The sequence below is a fragment of the Chanos chanos genome, chromosome 2 (genome assembly GCF_902362185.1).
Source record: "Chanos chanos chromosome 2, fChaCha1.1, whole genome shotgun sequence".
Lineage (NCBI taxonomy): Eukaryota > Metazoa > Chordata > Actinopteri > Gonorynchiformes > Chanidae > Chanos > Chanos chanos.
In genome coordinates, this window is record NC_044496.1 from 35,749,757 (window position 1) to 35,767,754 (window position 17,998).

Consider the following 17,998-nt stretch of genomic DNA (forward strand, 5'->3'; position numbering starts at 1 on the left):
ACTACATTTCTTTGAAAATGTGACTTTTTCCCCCCCATCCCTGCAAACACATGACTTATTTGTATACCTGTGACAGTCTGTAGCTGTTGTTACCACCAGGGGGAGCCAAAGGTTGGAGTTCAAGTCTGAATGTTCGCCTAATTTTTGTGCTAGCCCTAGCTTTGATCTCTTTCACCTTATAAGTAACACAAATTATATACACATTTACATTAATTCATATTTCTAAATCTAAATATTTCTCTGACAAAATGAGACTGTTAGTAAAAGGATTATACATTAACATCAAACAGCAATAGCTTCTAAAAAGTTAAACCCTCATAGAGTATGCTTTTTTGGACAGAAGAGATATACATGACCAATGAGAATGTTCTTAAGTATTTCTGAAAAACTGTGTGTTTTTCACTATATCTGAGCACTTTAAATCCAAATGCCCTTCTTCTTGACCTTGCTGTGCCACACACACAGTCAGTTTAAATATGTGCTCAGACAGCCTCCAACAGTAATTCACTCTCTGCCATTATCTCCCATGACTTTACCACCAGTCAGCCCAGTGTGTTTTGGCTGTTGGGAGAATTTTGTGCCCCGTTCATTAAGTGTCTTGCAGTCTGTAAGTCAGCAATCCAAAGTGTTTTTGGATAAACATCTAAACTTATGATACCACTCATAGCGATGTCAAAGGAGATAAATCTGCTTGAACGTATCCATAGTAACAACAGTGTAATTTTTTTCATAAATGTAATATTTCTTTAGTAATGGAATTTTCATTGATTGATCATTAATCATTATCAATAGCATATAATCATTAATCAATAGCGTAATCATTAACGCTATTAATAGCTCATCCACTGGTCAAGGGTCTCATTTTTTTTTACATGTCCTGTGCTGTGCATCCTCTCTCCAATTTGACATGTTAACTGGTACCTCTCTCACCCCCTGTCTTACACTTTCACTCTCTCTCCCTTTTCATTCCTCTCTCCTACGCTTTCTCTCCTTCTCTCTGTCTCTCTTCCTTCCTTTCTCACACTTTCTCTGCTTCTCTCTCTCTCCTTCTCTGTGTCTCTCGTCCTTCCTCTCTCACACTTTCTCTCCTCTCTGTCTCTTGTCCTTCCTCTCTCACACTTTCTCTCCTTCTCTCTCTCTCCCTCTCTGTCTCTCTCTCTCTTTCTCTCTCTCTCTCACACACACACCAATCTCTTGTCTCTCTGTTTTTTCCCATTCTCCCTTCCACCTCCCTCAGTGGCTCTTGTGATGTATTGGTTTTCTGCTCGACTTCTTCCTTTAAGTGTCACACACTGCTGGCTGTGTTCCTGCCTTCCTGCCGCTTCACAAAGCAGCCCTCCTTTTAACTGCCTCGCTGGCGGGATCGGTTGAATCCAGGCCCCCACATTGTGTGCTCGGTGTTGTTAGTGGGAGAAAAGCCACAGCACAAATTCACGACTTGACTTCCTAAATTCCACACTGGGGATCCTATCAGGATTAATGGAAGCTGGGAGAGGCTTCTCCTCTTAAGGGCAAGCCCAGGAGCTGGTGCCTTGATGGTTCTTTGCACGGCTCAAACAAGCTGAAGTATTGAGTGCACTCTACAAAAGTGCATCAATATAACATGAATGGAGCTAATTTTAGAGATTCACAGAGATTTAGGGGTTGGAATTGTGTGAGTGGAGATACTGGGCATGAATACACTGAGCGCATGTTCTGACAAAAACAGCACTCAGGATGACTTTCTGCTCATGGTTCTGCTGAAGTCACCCACATTAACAGGTCACTTTAGAGCGACTGAAACTCTTCTGAAAGAGATTAGCAATATGATTTTCAGAGGAAAACTTCTTACGTAAGTTAGTGTTTCTTTCCAAATCCTCAGTCATTCACCAATTATTATCTCTCGAATCAAAATAACTTTTAAAGAACAAAGGCATTTCCAGTACCTCAGATGAAGTATGTTTATCATACAAGAACATAAAAAATCAACTTAATTGGATGATTCATATAATTATTGTGAAGTTACGCAAAGTACTGTCTATAACGAGTCAGTGGTCCACAACACGATTACTACATAAGGGTAGTTAGTTAGCATTCTACCCTGGACAGCGACGATGGTTTGCGCCTGCGCGTTCTTTTCACCGTGCATCAATGCGCTGAGGAGAGTTCAAGAGAGTGATCCGACTCCGCTTTTTCGTATGGTAAGTGAAATGGATGGAGCAAAGCGGAAAAGAAGTGTCTGCGCCAAGCAAGAGCCAGAGGCTCAACAGAACACGATGAAAGATCGGAAGATCAAACAAGTCACTATCCCTGAGCGAGTGACACTGAAGAAAGAAATTGGGCTCTTGAGCGCTTGCACAATCATAATTGGTAAGGCTCTTAGAGGTCTGGAACTTAATTTAAACAAATGAGTAGTTGTTTACTTGTTTTGCTGTGTACTTAAAAGGGAGGAAAACATTTTAAAAAGTAAGTTGTCGGGTGTTGCTGAAGAAGGAGCTCATTTAACAGATGTAACGCCCAGTGTTAAATTGTCGTGAGGAAATCATTTAAGTTAGAGGTTACTCATTACCTGCGACGATTCATAGCGCTTATCTTTCTCTGACCAATATGTCACACCTTTATAGTATCAAAATATCCTTTTTAACCACTTTTGCGGTAGCTTAACCAACATTTCATCAGCATCTGACAATGATGTTTCAAATTCTTAAAACTTTCTTCCGTGAAGCTTAAAAGTAACCCTTCGGCTAATATTTATGATTCTAAAGGGAAGAGTGTGACAGCTATTACATAAATTACACATTGTCTCAATTCACTTAAGACGCTGCAAAACTTTTTCTCCTTCCAGATTTTCCCCTCAGTCAATACATGCACATATGCAATTCTTCTACCTCACATCCAATTACTGTGACAGGTGCGCATAGGTATGCATAAAGGATATGGAACGTTTTTAGGTCTGTGGCATCGTACACTGCGTAAAGCGTTGAGATGCGCCGAGAGGTATTGGAGACAACGTTCTTCATAGACCCTGAGGTTGTTTGTAACAAATGTTCTGAGGCTTTTTTTAAACACATCTTTTCAGGACAAGACTCTCTGACAAAAAAAATGTGAATAGAATGTTGATACATCCTGCTGTGTGGAGCAGAGGCCATCAACTGTGAAGGTTACTTATCAACACAAACTTGATGAGCACATTTATGTCAATGTTGCCATCTCTTACTTTATGAATTCCTTTCATGGAATATCTGAGGGAGAACTTTTTTCAGATGAGTGTGAGACAGACAGTCTCTTTGGGAGCCTGAGTAAGTGGTGGAAGTGTGTTGCTCTTCAGTCTGTTCCAAGAGGCTGCAGGAGTCCTCAACATGCAGGAGTAAATCATTTATTCCTCCTGTTATGTAATCAGGTTCTGTGTCGCTTTGCTGCTTTGGTGTAGCACTGCCTGGTTTTGAAGTGTAATAAAAGGAATGTTGTTCCCAGGATATGACTGTACAAATGGGGGAAGGTATTTTTGGTGCAGTCCAAAGCCAGAGATGAAGTAAAGGATAGATTAAGGTTAGAGCTATAGTTCTCTAGGTTTATGTTGGGTACTCAGTTGTAACACACTGCCACTTGGGACAGAACTGGCTGTGAAGACACTACTATCCTCTTATGCTGGCCTGTGTTTTCAGTTGGTCTCCAACTGCCATAAATGTCAGACCTGGCTGAAACCAAAGTAGTGAGTTGTATGGATGAATTCTCAGACTAGTCTTTATATGTAACATTCTGTTAAGAGGCTGTTAGTCATGTTTGAAGTGTGAAAGCATAAAAACAGAAATGTGTTAAATTATGGCTGGCAAATCTTATATCTTAACAAATTTCTTTGCCCCACTTTTTGAAGTGATAAATTGGTTCTTACTATGAAGCATGGTGTCATTTGTTTATCATTCCACATTCAGAATTCAAAAGTGATGCATCAGAGTGCCTTACTGTTCTCTTGACCCCTCAGGTAATATCATTGGATCTGGAATCTTCATCTCTCCTAAGGGGGTTCTGGAACACACAGGTTCAGTGGGCTTGGCTCTGGTGGTATGGATGTTAGGAGGGGGTGTGGCTGCCCTGGGGTCCCTCTGTTATGCTGAACTAGGGGTCACGATCCCCAAATCTGGAGGGGACTATTCATATGTCACAGAGATCTTTGGAGGTCTTGTGGGGTAAGCACAAGATCAACTGATTTTTAATTGAAAACATTACTGTGAACATTACAGTTAACTTAATGAGAGCATATGCAGCAAAAAAGTCTTGCAGTTTAACACAAATTTTGTTCTACTGAAGTATGAGAACTACCAGAATTCTTAGCAACCAACTAACTGGATGATGCTTTGGATATAGTAGGTCTGTATATCATATGAGACGTTTCATATAAAATGTGAAGACTTGCTGAGATTGCATGTTAGTGTTGTGGAGAGTATATTTATGTTCTTTTTTATGGTGTTTTCCACTTGTCATCATCTTATTACACACACATACACACACACACACACACACACACACACACACACACACACACATACACACACACACACACACACACACACAATCTCTGTCTCTAGGTTCCTGCTGTTATGGAGTGCAGTGCTCATCATGTACCCCACCACTCTGGCTGTGATTGCTCTGACCTTCTCCAACTACGTCCTGCAGCCTGCGTTCCCCAACTGTGTCCCTCCGTACATGGCCACCCGCATGCTCTCTGCCACCTGCATCTGTGAGTATCTGCCTTCATGTCCGACTGAGAGACACTCATGTACGTGACCGAACGTCGCATATGAACAGTAATGCTGAAATTTGGGCAGAGCTTGTGGACTGTAGACATTTTGGTGTGGTGTGTGCAAATGTCAGTATATATACCTGTGTGTGTGTGTGGTTTGGTTTTATATGGGGGTGTATAAGCTCCCATGGGGAAAAAACACAACTTAGGGCTTCCTGTCACATCTAATTTAAGTGAAGTGGGTGGTTTGTACCGCTTTTGTTCATCATCATCATCAGTGGCTTTATTTTGCTTATCCTGTACGTATTTCTAAAGAACTATATGTTTCTATCAGGGAGTGCTTTGGTTAGAGACAGAGTAAGTTGTCATCGTTTTCAGTTATATAACAGTGTTCATTTTTTATGTCGTTTTTTTATCCTTTAATAGTTGGATTAGAGTGTGTGAGTCGAGGACGTGTGTGGTAAAATATGTATGGTGTGTCTGGAAGAGAGAAGGGAAAGGCAGCAGAAGGAGTGAAAACATACTGAACCTTATGACTGCTTTTTAATAAGCTTAGAATAATTAAATGTACAAGTCAGTAAATGAAATGTAGCTCTACACTTGTTAAAGCCTCTGTCTCTACAGTTAAAACAGCATGCTGTGATTTTACGTCAAAAAAGTTCTCTCTCTCTCTCTCTCTCTCTCTCTCTCTCTCTCTCTCTCTCTCTCACCGTCTCTCTGTCTCCCTCTGTTCCTCTGCCTGTTTTCTCTCTCCCTTTTTCAAAATGTATGTGAGGTCCTATTTGTTTTAGGCAATTAACACAGGGATTTAAATACTGTGAAATTCCATGTGTGAAAAAAACCACAGTAAATCCTGTGTCACTTGGCACAGTGTTCTTTGGAAACGCCAGTCTGCCTAATTGACCAATTAATGGCCCCGCCCCCTCATGGTTACTGTTGCTCCATCAAGCCATAAAACAGTGCACATGTTCTGTGGTGGTGAAGTGAGGCAAATTTTTCATTCTAACATAGTTGACAATGTTGCTTAATATCTCCTAAGTTCCCCGTCAAACTATATGGAAAATCCATGAAACAAAACATGGAAGAATGATGAAAACACAGCAGCAACGCAGTTGTTTCTGCAGAATAAAGACGCATTGGTTGTTAGGACCACGGAGAGAAACCGTGACAAGTCAGCCTATCCAAAAAGGGTCGGAGGGGACACGGATGGAGGTTGTTGCCGATAGATTTCGATGTGTGTGTTTGGGCATAGCATGTAATTGCGCTATTGCTTCTCATTATATACTCTTGTCCCTTGGGAACACACAGAAAAACAACAACATGAGAAGGGTCTGTGGACTCTGTCTTTTTCAGAGACCTGCTCATAGCTTCTGTTTTTTGCTCAGCTGCATCGGAAGCTATTTGTTATTAAGGGTTCAGAAGGAGACAGCCTCTTTTTTTCCACATAAAGAGAGAGTTGAGAAAGACCGGGAGGAGGGGCTTGACAGTGATTGATGGGATGATGCAATTACTTTTACACTGCTGTTCTTAAATATCTTCACATTCCTTTATTTAAGTGACTATACATCTATAGGCCTCAGTAAATAAATGGGAACCCGTAGCAGTGCTTCCCGACGGGGAGTTAAGTCACGTTTTTCCTTGGCCCTCTCAACGTGTGCAGGGATCACGTGCTTTATTCCAGTGGGGAAAACCAGAAATCTCTGTTAAAAACTTTCTCAAAGATGCTCACATTCTTCATCGACAAACATTAGACCATTTTGATCGTGTGCTGTTAGACATGGATTGCAGATGTTTACCAATAAAAAAAATAGAAATGTCTTTTTTTTCCCCTGAAGCATTGTAATAGACTGATTTAGGTCTTTAAATCTCTGAATGTCCTGTTGGTTTATGAATTGCTATTGGCTGATCTAAAAATTGAGTCAAAGTAATTTAAACTCTGTGCGCTTGTGTGTGTGTCTGTGTGTCTGTGTGTGTATGCATACACACATGCATGCATATATATCAGTGTTTCTGACCTGGGTAAACTGCTCCAGTGTGCGTCTGGCCACACGAATACAGGATATCTTTACTGTGGGGAAGCTTCTTGCTCTAGGACTCATCATTGCTGTGGGACTGGTTCAGATCTGTAGAGGTGAGTTCACTGCTTGGAAATTCAATGTGCATTTTTTTAAACACAAAATTTCTGTTGAGATGACTTTTAAATATAGATACATGATGTAGTTTATGAACTATACACACTGAAAATTCTGCACTCACTATGAATCGTCACTAATAAAGTATATATTAAAAAATATCTTGGAAGCAAAACTTGGGTGGAGTTAAGGCAAACAATACGCAGACAAAGTACAGCTCTCTTTGCAACAGACTCCAAGTGAATAGAAACAGTTTGTAGAATGAACAAACCTGTCTCTTTCACTCTGCAGGTAACTATGAGAGCTTAACACCCCAGGCAGCCTTTGAGTTCCTTAAGACTCCCTCAGTGGGGCAAATCGCTCTGGCCTTTCTTCAGGCTTCCTTTGCCTTCAGTGGCTGGAACTTCCTCAACTATGTCACAGAGGAGGTGGTGGAGCCCAGGAGGTTAGGCTCTTTTTTTTTTTTAAATAAACATTCATTTGGGGTATTTATTTGAAACATTTAAAAACACAGTTTACAAAGTTCACTGACATACTAGCAGACAGACTAAAAACACAAAAACACAAAATGATTTGTCTACTACGGATATTTGTCTGTTAGCAGGAAAATAAGGTTCTTAAATAAGGTACTTGTGATATAAGTTACATGTGTTATGCATGTATGTGTGTATGTGTAAATACATTGCACTACACAGGAGTAAAACCATGTACAGAAGTAGAGCTCCAAGAGGCAGCTAGCTTAAATCGATATTCTTTCAAAATGTCAAGGCTGTACAACAGGAATACTCCCGATGTTGTCTCCTTTTGGATAATTATGACTTGTTTTACCGACTGTCTGGATATATCAGGATTTCATGAAGTATTCCTCAAGGTTGCACTCAGAAGTTCTTTGGTAAGGTTGTGTACTGCACATGAAATGAGCATCTTATTACCAAGTTGTTTTTTTGTGTTTGGATCTGATGTGGTTTATCTGAGTTCAGTTCTCTCTTTCTCTCAGACACTCCTGATCATTACCTCAATCTGTCATACCAGGCTGCAATGCTACATATGTTGTTAAACTATAACATCAGTTGCCAAGACCTTTTGAAATTCAAACAGCGAAAGACATGCATTGATGTTGCTGCCATGAATACTGTCCATGTTCTTGTACCTTCACGCTTTCTGTGAGTGGTGTTTAATCATCTCTGTCAGTGAATTGCTTTAACTGAGTGGATTACGTTTGTCAGGAATCTGCCACGTGCAATCTACATCTCCATTCCTCTGGTGACGTTTGTGTACACTCTCACCAACATCGCCTACTTCTCCTCCATGTCTCCTGAGGAGCTCCTGGCGTCCAACGCTGTTGCTGTGGTGAGTATCAGTGCTCCTCTTCCTTTTCCTCAGACTGTGAAGCACTGGTTTGGTGTGGTTTAAAAGTTTAGAACTGTTTAATATAGGTACTTTGGCAATATTTGTATGCAAAGTAGAGTTGTGAAAAAGAATGTAACTTTTCTTTGGTTTTGTAATTTCTGGAGCTTTGCTTTTATCATTTCTGGAGTTGTGTCTGAGTAGTGTCTGAATTGTAAATAATACTTGTGTATGTGTGTGTGTTTGTGTGCGCACACTAACCCTCTGATCTTATCATAATTGTTTTTTCCAAACTCAACCATTTATAAAACAGAGAAAAGGATTTTACATTAAGTTTCTGAAGAATAAGGATCTGGTATACTAACCACTGTGTTGTGAGTAAGCAATATGCACTAGCCCAGCAATACCCCAAACATTGGTTTGATTAGGTGTCGGCACATAATTAAGGTAAGGTACTTAGATTTATCTTTACCATTTTAGCTCTCACACACTCTTATCATTCGGAGTAGTCTTAAGATAGATGTACTGATTTTTTTTTATTTTTTAGATGAAAGCCATAGTGTCTTAAGTTCTGAAAGGTATGAAAGGCCATGAGATGAAATAGTGGGTGTTTTGAAGAATGCTGGGTATTAATGTGTACATTTAATGGGGGCTGTATGTACGTGTGTGTGTGTGTGTGTGTGTGTATGTGTGTGTGTGTGTGTGTGTGTGTGTGTGTGTGTGTGTGTGTGTTTGTCATGCAGACGTTTGGTGAGAAACTGCTGGGGATGTTCTCCACGATCATACCCATCTCTGTTGCTCTCTCCACCTTTGGTGGGATCAACGGCTACCTCTTTACCTCCTCCAGGTATGGACTGGTATTGATTTATAATGCTCAACAGGTGAGTCGTACTATAATTTGGGGTACATTCCATGTCCACTGATGATAACTGTATTTATTCTAACTATTTTCCTCAAAAATATCGTATTTTACCTATTAATGCAAAGCATGTTATAATATCACACAAACATTATGTGCATCATATGCTTCATTTAGCTTGAAATTTGTCATAAAGTTCCTAAATGGACAGTTTTTGCTGTGCCCATTTTTCAGTTGAGGGTGTGTTGGTTTCAAAATAATGAATAAAAACCATTAAAGTCAAGTTATTTAGAAAAATAATATTTTTTAAATTGATTTTCTCATTGAAATAATTTAAATGTCTTAATTTATTAATGTCCGCAAAAGTTTTGTCTAACTATAATTGCGCATTGTCAGCGAGTTTATTAATTGACCATCAACTGTGTTACGTACATTGTCATAGTTTACAATTTTTTAATGATTTTAATTCAATTATATGTTCAAATTTGACATTAACCTGTACAAGAAAATGAAATGTGGTCAGCCATGCAAGGCCTACCATTGAAATTATGGTTCAAAATAGGGAAATTGTCAACTGTGTTACTCGTCAACTGATTTGCCCAATAGTCTACATCATCAGTCATTTTTATCAAATCATTATCATTATCATTATCAGTCTACTTATGTCAGAACACACATTATTCATATGGGCACACTTTCCCTTTTTCCCTCACCAACAATTTTTTTAAAAAATCCAATTGTTTTAAGTAGTAATAAATATACAATAGCAGTAATAAATAATTAATAATAGTAATGATACCTAGTAGTAATACATATACTCTCCCTTAAAAAATCAACAAAATTATGGATGTTCAAGCTTTGCAATTAGCGGATATGTTACATTGAAGGAATATACTAACTTGAACCACTGATTGTTCTATTTGAGAAAGAACATTGTTTTAGTACTTTTTTACAGATGTGAAATGTACCCCAAATTAGAGAATGACTCAGGAATCTTTGTGGGCTTTTCATCTGTCGGTTCAACCTTGGCTGTTTTGTTGTTGTTGTTATTGTTGTTGTTTTCATTATGACTAGGTTATGTATAGTCGGCCCGCCACATTCGCGGGTTTAACTTTCGTGGATTTGATTATTCGTGAGCTTGCCATCAATAATTAAATGGGAATTTTTTTTTTTTTTTTTAGTTTGCGGCCTACTGCAGAAAATCACAGACACAGATCACAGATTAAAAATTTAAAGAAAATTTTTAAAAGTTTAGTAAGTCATAAATGCATAAAATATATGTAATATGTGTCAAGGGCGTGACTGTGTTTTCAGTGTTTGGGGGGACAGATGTTCAATACTGGGAGGACCAATCGTTAGTCTGATGATTAGCCTACTCCTTGTTCCCCATGAATTAAAAAAAATGTAATTACTCGCGAATTTAGCCAAGAACATAGGCTCTTCCACGCATCGGGTAGACTAGTCTGCAGCAGCCTGAGATTCAACAATGGCACCCATAGAATGAATAAAACACGTTTAAGGACTGGTCTACTAATAAAAGCTCTAGGACATTTGAAATTTACGAGCACAAGTGTTTACACTGTAAAATAATCCGTCAGCGGTTATCTATGATGGAAAACTCACGCACGGAAAGATCACGATCCCCGCAATCCCTCTCAACACCACTTGCTCTTGGTTATTGATAAACGTTGCCATAACAACAGAGGCGTTCATACGTATGCAACTGAATTTGTCGGCGAAAAGTTTTTCCCCTCGGTCAGTAGGTTAGATGAGAACTGAATTCTCCTGACAAAATTATTCATATTTTTAAAAGCAAAATCCTAGAAAATATTGGTTGGGACAAACACCACTGTTTTGAATATCGGATGGGATGTGTCCCACCCGCACCCCGTGAGTTAACACCTATGATATATGTGTTAAATGGTCAACAGTATCAAGAGTTAAGGTTTGGGGGAGCCTAGAGATTTTCATGGTTTTTCCACTTTCACAGAGGTCCTGTGCGCCTAACCCCTGCAAATGTGGAGGGCCCACTGTATAATACGTAGGCTTTTAATATAAGCTTATAATATACATTTAAGTACTTTTTGAATAAAACATTATATGCAGAATATAGAAAATACAGCCATATATCTGAATGAGCTTTATTGGCCAACTGTTTTTAGTCTTCATTTCTCTGAAGTCTCTTTTAACATGCTAAAACACTGCTATGGCACCCTCTACAGGACATGTGTAGTTTTACCTGACTGGAAAAAAGTACCTTGGACTGAAATTGGTGTTCTGTGTGTGTGTGTGTGTGTGTGTATGTGTGTGTGTGTGTGTGTGTGTGTCCATGAATGTGTATGCCTCATAAGACTGTGTTTCTCTGGAGCAAGAGAAGGCCACCTGCCCAGTCTGCTGGCTATGATTCACTTTAAGAAGTGCACCCCAATTCCAGCCCTGCTAGTGTGTGTGAGTCTCTCAATCTGTTCTCTGTCTGTACACAAACCAAATCTACTAGAGTCTAGGACATTGGGCCCGTAGTTTACAAAATACTGTGGAGGATGTTTTTAAAATCAAACACACGAGTGCAACTAAAAAAAACTCACAAAATAATCTGATAAAGTCAAAATACAAGAATGTTACCTTTGATAAAGTAATTCCCGAAGGAAAGTACATCGACAAGAGAATCTTCGTATGATGTCAAAGGTCTGAGATGACCAATAGGAATACTCCTCAAGTTTTCTTTTACTGGATAACCCAGAGTCTTGACAGTATATTTACTGATCTTATTCAGATATCCAAGACATCTTATTTTGAATTAATGTGCTTTTGTAAACACACTTCTTGCACAGATCCTGACTTAAGGAGAGCATCTCTACCTCATCATCCATGAACTAGCCCACAGAATTCCTCACAGCATCTACACTAAGTTTAAAAATGAAGCTAGTGTACAATTAAACCCCTGGCATGTCTTAACAGAACATAAATGTAGCTTACAGGCTTATTTTGCCATGTGTTCTCTCTCTCTCTCTGTTCTCTCTCTTTTTCTTTTTCTTTTCCCCTCTTGGTCTTTTTACATAGTGCACTGCCACAATTGTCATCCTGTGTATTGGTGAGACACATAACCTGATAAACTACGTGTCCTTCATTAACTACCTCTCCTATGGTGTGACCATTGCTGGCCTGCTCTATCACAGATGGAGAAAGCCCAACCTGTACAGGCCCATTAAGGTATGTCCTTATACCACAACACAGCATGAGGACTCTTCAGTGTGTACATCAACTCAGTGTGACACTATGTGAATGTGAAAAGTTGTTTAACCTCAATATCTGGAAAAAACAACAACAACAGCAGTATGATTATGTATATTAACATTAGACAAGGCAAACAAATATTACTTGTATATCTTATTACCCTTTGCTACCATGCTGCAAGGTAATATCTATAAAAAAAAAACAACAACAGTATTATTATGGGTAATTCCGTGTCAAATCAGACAGAATCCAGGAAAGTGGTTGCAGCACTGTCTCAGATTTTGTTCACAGTTTGTCTATGTAATGTTTGGGTCCCAAAACTAAGGCCTGTGAAACATTTTTTGTTCAATTCCAATGTTTTTATATTTTTTTGGCCCTTGATGTTTTTTAATTTTTTCACTCAAAAATGCCTTATCTGGGCATTAGTATCTTGAAAAGTATTATTCTTCATCTTGCAGGATGGAAGACAAACATCTTCTCAGTATGACTGAACCATTAAAAATTTGTACTGCGTGCCTATTTTCTATAAGGCCCTAGATTTGGGAAAAAGTGCAAAATTCCTAAACAAGAGTGACATTGAAGGTTTTATAAACCCATGTTTTTGCACCCATATGGTATCAATCATTATTTTTTCTTCAAATACAATCTTTTATTAATTTTCTGCCAATATTTGAGGTCTCTTCAACTAATGGACATGAAGTTATTAAGAATAAAACAAGGCATGGTAGTATTTTTCGGGCATTTTCATAGGATCAAAATGGTATGTGGGGTATCTGGTAGGAACATGAAAATGTACTTGTAAATTGCTTGATCGAGGATTATTAAGGGCACAAAGTGCCAGTGCCCCTCCGTTTTGGGACCCATTCATGATGGGTCATGGACAAGGTTTGAACAAAGTCTGAGATGGAGCTGCAACAACCTTATCTGATTTGACACGGAATGACCCTTATGTATATCGATATTACACAAGGCAAACAACAACAACAGTATCATTATAAATATTGATATTACACAAGGCAAACAACAACAACAGTATCATTATAAATATTGATATTACACAAGGCAAACAACAACAACAGTATCATTATAAATATTGATATTACACAAGGCAAACAACAACAACAGTATCATTATGTATATTGATATTACACAAGGCAAACAAATATTTTATCTCGCAGTTCTTTGCTACCAAGCTGCAAGGTGAAAATTCAGATTTTCTGAGGGAGATTTTACAGATAAGCACTAGTCTCTGAAGAACCACAGTATCTACTCTACAGTGACATCAGTTGTAAAAGCTACATTTCCATACCTCCTCTCTGACTGGTTGTCTATATCGCACAAAACTATTCTCCTCAACTGTGAATGCTAGAAAGAAACAAAAACAACAACAAAAAGAAAAATCCCGCAGCTCTTTGACGTACTGCTTTGATAAGATCCCGTGTTGCGTGTGGCACGTCCCATCCAGGTGAGTTTGCTGGTACCTGTGAGTTACCTGCTGTTCTGGGCCTTGCTCCTGGGGTTTAGCCTGCACTCAGAACCCATAGTGTGTGGGGTGGGACTGGTCATCATGTTGACTGGAGTGCCCGTCTATTTCCTGGGAGTACACTGGAAAGACAAGCCAAAGTGTATCTACGACTTCATTGGTGAGTCCTGCACCTTCAGTTCACTTATTATTGGTGTCTCTAAGTCGTATACATGGTGATCCATTTTTGTGGAATATATTTATCAAACCCAGTTGTAGCAGTCCTGATTCAGCCTTGTATACTGATCACCAAATCCTTGATTGCTTGGATCAGATGTGATGATGTTGTGCTGGATGAGCAATGTCTGCTGTATCTTCAGAACCAGAAGCACAAGTTCAAACTCCAGAGAGGGGTATTTGGGACCTGTTTAAACATCACACATATCAGGCCTACAATTGACTTGTGTCGATGAGTTTGTTAGAGGAACAAAACAAATGCCTCTGTAGATGAGTTCTGTGAGGATTTTTTTGGAGGTTGTGTGAAACCATGAGTTTCAAAGCATTCAGAGCACTACTGGCCATCAGAATGCCGCCATACAATTTTCTATACTTGTTCAAAAAGTTAAACCTGCAAATACCTGCAAATCCGAATGTACAGTCAATCAGTGTTCTACACAGCACAGTGTGTATCAGTGATCCGCTGTTTACATATCAGTACAGTAGAGTATGTGTCAGTGATATGTTCTGTCTTACAGAGTGGGCCACCTACCTGGGCCAGAGGGTGTTTTTTGTGGTGTTCCCCCAGATTGACCCCATTGAGGTCTCATCACCCACAGAATGGACAGATAAGTCATCCACCACAAGCAAGGCCTCGGGAACTGTTTGAGGTTTCTGTCGTCTGACTCTGTTCATCATCTCACATCTTCGTTTTTATATATTTTTCGTAGGACCACAGACTCGGGTCCCATCAATTGAAATTATAGGCCTGCATCCTGGCATTTGTTTTTTCAGATGAAAAAGCATATGTGTTTACACATGAGCCATGTACATTGGCCAGTTCTGCTTTTTTTTGTATCATATATTATCAAATTTAAAATGATGCCAACAGTTTAACATTTAAACATGTCTCTTAAGCCCTCATGATACCTGTGTTTCTGACTTCTGTTTCTGAAGAATATTGTCATACAGTATTGACTGAAAATATGTTGTGCTGTGCCTTACAGAGGAAGTTGTTAACAGATTATTTTAAAAACATCCTCTCCTGGATTACTATGTTATGACCTTTTTGATTCAGTTACTGTATATCTCCAATGAATAACAAAAGAACAGTGGTTTTCTGGTAAGTGCTGACAAGGAGCAGGGTATTGGAAATTAAATTGGTCATTAGCTCATCTGAGGACTGAGGCTTGTTATGTTCTCAAAATTTAGCATAAGTAATACCAGTATAACCAGTGCTGCAATAAAGTGCAAATGCACAGTGATTTTCTGCTAAGTGCTGGCACAGAACATAGCGGTGGAAATGAACAGAGCAGTGAAAATGCAATTGGAAATTAGATTAAATTAAACCGGAACTATTTTTGTCCTGTTCTTAGAACCCAGCATTACAAACACCAGTATAATGTGCCTCTGTTCAGACATCAGAGATACAATTAGGCTGCTTTCACACTTGGTCCGTTTTGCTGGTCTGTACCTGAGTGCGACCACCCCCCCCCCCCCCCCCCCCCCCCCCCCCCGCCAATCCCTGGCCCCGCTGGTCTGCTTTCACATTACATTTTTTGGTTGCAAACCCTGGTCCGTTTACGTCATCAACACATAAGGAACGTGCAGCTTTTATTTACCAATGTCACTAAGCAACGATGCAAAAGGGAGGTTAATGGGAAAGCCAAATTATATTTGTTTTCTTACTCATCTTTTTGTTAATATGGTGTCAGCACCAAAATAACCGTGTTCGGTATTTTCACTATGCCATAAATGCTACCCACTGTCTGACAGTGATGCAAGCTGCTCGGATAAGGAGGTTTTCGCGGAGACAGGCGGCAATGCGAAATGAATTTGCAGCTTTGCAGAACATACACGCATACTTCAAGATTAGCCAACAGTGTGGCTACTTGCAGTTATTTCCCAAATAGTTTTTAGATCCGACAAGCGTGAATTGACACGTAACTGTCCTCTAGTCACTATTTTTAAGATTCTTAGCGTTTTTGAAAATTGTCTGTGAATTAATAAAACAAATTACATGTTACGTCCTGGTTTTGGATCGGATAGCTTTCACACCAATACGAACCGCACTCGAGTTCAAGTGAACCGTACCCCAGACCCACGTTTTCTTGGTCCGCACCCGAGCTCGGGAAACAGCGTTCACACCAACAAAACGAAGCGTACCAACAGCTGAAGAGGACCCGGGTCCGCACCAAAAGCTCTAGTGTGAAAGCACCTTTATACTCTACACTTGAACCAAGGGCTGAAAACAGATCCTGCAGGAAACAGCATTTCGTGTTGCAAAACCCTCTGTCATCCGGACTCTGCCATCTGGATCTCATGTCTAGTTTAGCATCACTGTTCCATTATAACACTTCTACACTATGAACATTATCCCAATTAAAAAAAAAAACTTTTTACTTTTTATGAGGATGCGGTTATCCTGACTATTATCAAACTTCTCATGACACATCCAATGAAAAGGTAGATTCAATTGTTACAAATTTGCACAAACTTTTATGAGAAGGGTGTTTTAACTGTAAACTGTATTATGGCTCTGGTACGGAATTCAGGGGAAGTGTGAATAAGAGTTTTAATTATGTCTGTATATTAATATATGGCACATTTGTTTGTACTTACTGGATATTTTAGGAAATGTATTTTATTAACATTTGAGTATGAGAATGCACAACTGAACAAAATAGTTGTCTACATGCTGATCTCTCAAATCAGTTGTTAAACATAACGGTTGTGGGGATGACTGCACTAACCAATGCACAATGCAAATCTTATGGCATGCTGTTCATTGTAATACTCTAATATCGATTAACTGTATATAATTAATTTCCTGATGTGTAGTATATGGTGAACAGAGCACTTAGCAGCCACAGCAAGCTCGGCCGTTGGTTCTGAACTGCAAGCTTTTTTTTTTACCCCCATGTGCTGAACAATGCCAGTCCCTTAGACCTACAGAGTACTATAATCAGTATAAATCAGAACCCAAAATTTGGAATGCGGTTTATTTCTTCTTTATTATCTTTTCTTACTCTCTTTGTACTTGTTGGGTTGTATGTAAATGCTTGGGTGTAAATTCACAATTACAGCAGAGAAATCTTATTATATCATTTGGAGGATATTTTATGTGAGTAACTTCATATATTTTTGTTCAAAAGTCCTCCTTTTAAAATAGATTTAAGTATATCACAGTAAAATGCAATATTTACTTTAAGATTAGTGTTTTCACAGGATTGTCACCAGATTTTGTGTGTGTGAAGAGTTTCAGCCCATTGAATATGCATTGCCTTAATAAGAAACTGTTTTACACTCTAAATTATTTGTAAATCATCAGGTATTTACAGTGGAAGGAGCTTTATGAATGTTGATGGAGGGTCTTTTATGTTTTTGCAAAGAAAAATAACAAAAATAGCAAATTTAAATAAAATGAGAAATGTCACATTTATAACACTTACGTTCATTTCTTACCGAATTTCACTTCAGACAGTCACTGAGACGTGTTACATTTTTGAAATATGGAGGGGAAAACGCAGTACGCTCCAAAAGGCACCGCTGGGATTCGAACCCAGGATCTCCTGTTTACTAGACAGGCGCTTTAACCAACTAAGCCACGGCGCCGCTGTAAAACAGAGGGTAAATAAGGTCTTTGAAAGATAAAAGCATGTGTCAGCGAGTTCTTTTAATAGCATTCGTATATGTATCATTACATCTGTGGGGTGCTAAAGACGAATAAATCACACTACAGATGAGGTTTGACATTTCTTTGACTGGTCTAATTTTGGACGACGTACTACCCTAAACAAGCGGCGAGCTTGCTCCTCAGTTTATTGCTTCAGACGTCCCAACGACTGTCGCGTTGAAGGGTGCAGACAACCTTATTTTGCAAGTTAGTTGCTTCTTAACGCTACTTCTTAATTAGATTGTCAGACCTAAACATTTTGCACTGTGGACATACAGGCCCGGATTAACACCATGTGGTGCCCCAGGATGATAACCCCTCAAAACACGCGCCAATCACGTTGAGAACGTAG

General features: G+C 39.2%; 1 protein-coding gene and 1 non-coding gene across 2 annotated transcripts; one reads left to right on the forward strand and one right to left on the reverse strand.

Annotated features, from left to right (window-relative positions):
* The first annotated feature begins 2,189 nt into the window (after positions 1–2,189).
* Positions 2,190–14,640, forward strand: slc7a10b (solute carrier family 7 member 10b). Its single transcript, XM_030764965.1, has 11 exons — positions 2,190–2,349; positions 3,962–4,166; positions 4,566–4,717; positions 6,726–6,851; positions 7,144–7,297; positions 8,079–8,202; positions 8,943–9,046; positions 11,410–11,506; positions 12,119–12,268; positions 13,758–13,935; positions 14,510–14,640. The coding sequence occupies exons 1-11, from the start codon at positions 2,190–2,192 to the stop codon at positions 14,638–14,640; spliced, it is 1,581 nt and encodes a 526-aa protein (XP_030620825.1).
* A 2,871-nt stretch (positions 14,641–17,511) lies between these two features.
* Positions 17,512–17,585, reverse strand: trnat-agu (transfer RNA threonine (anticodon AGU)). Its single transcript has one exon. It is a non-coding gene; the product is annotated as a tRNA-Thr (tRNA).
* Positions 17,586–17,998: the final 413 nt, after the last annotated feature.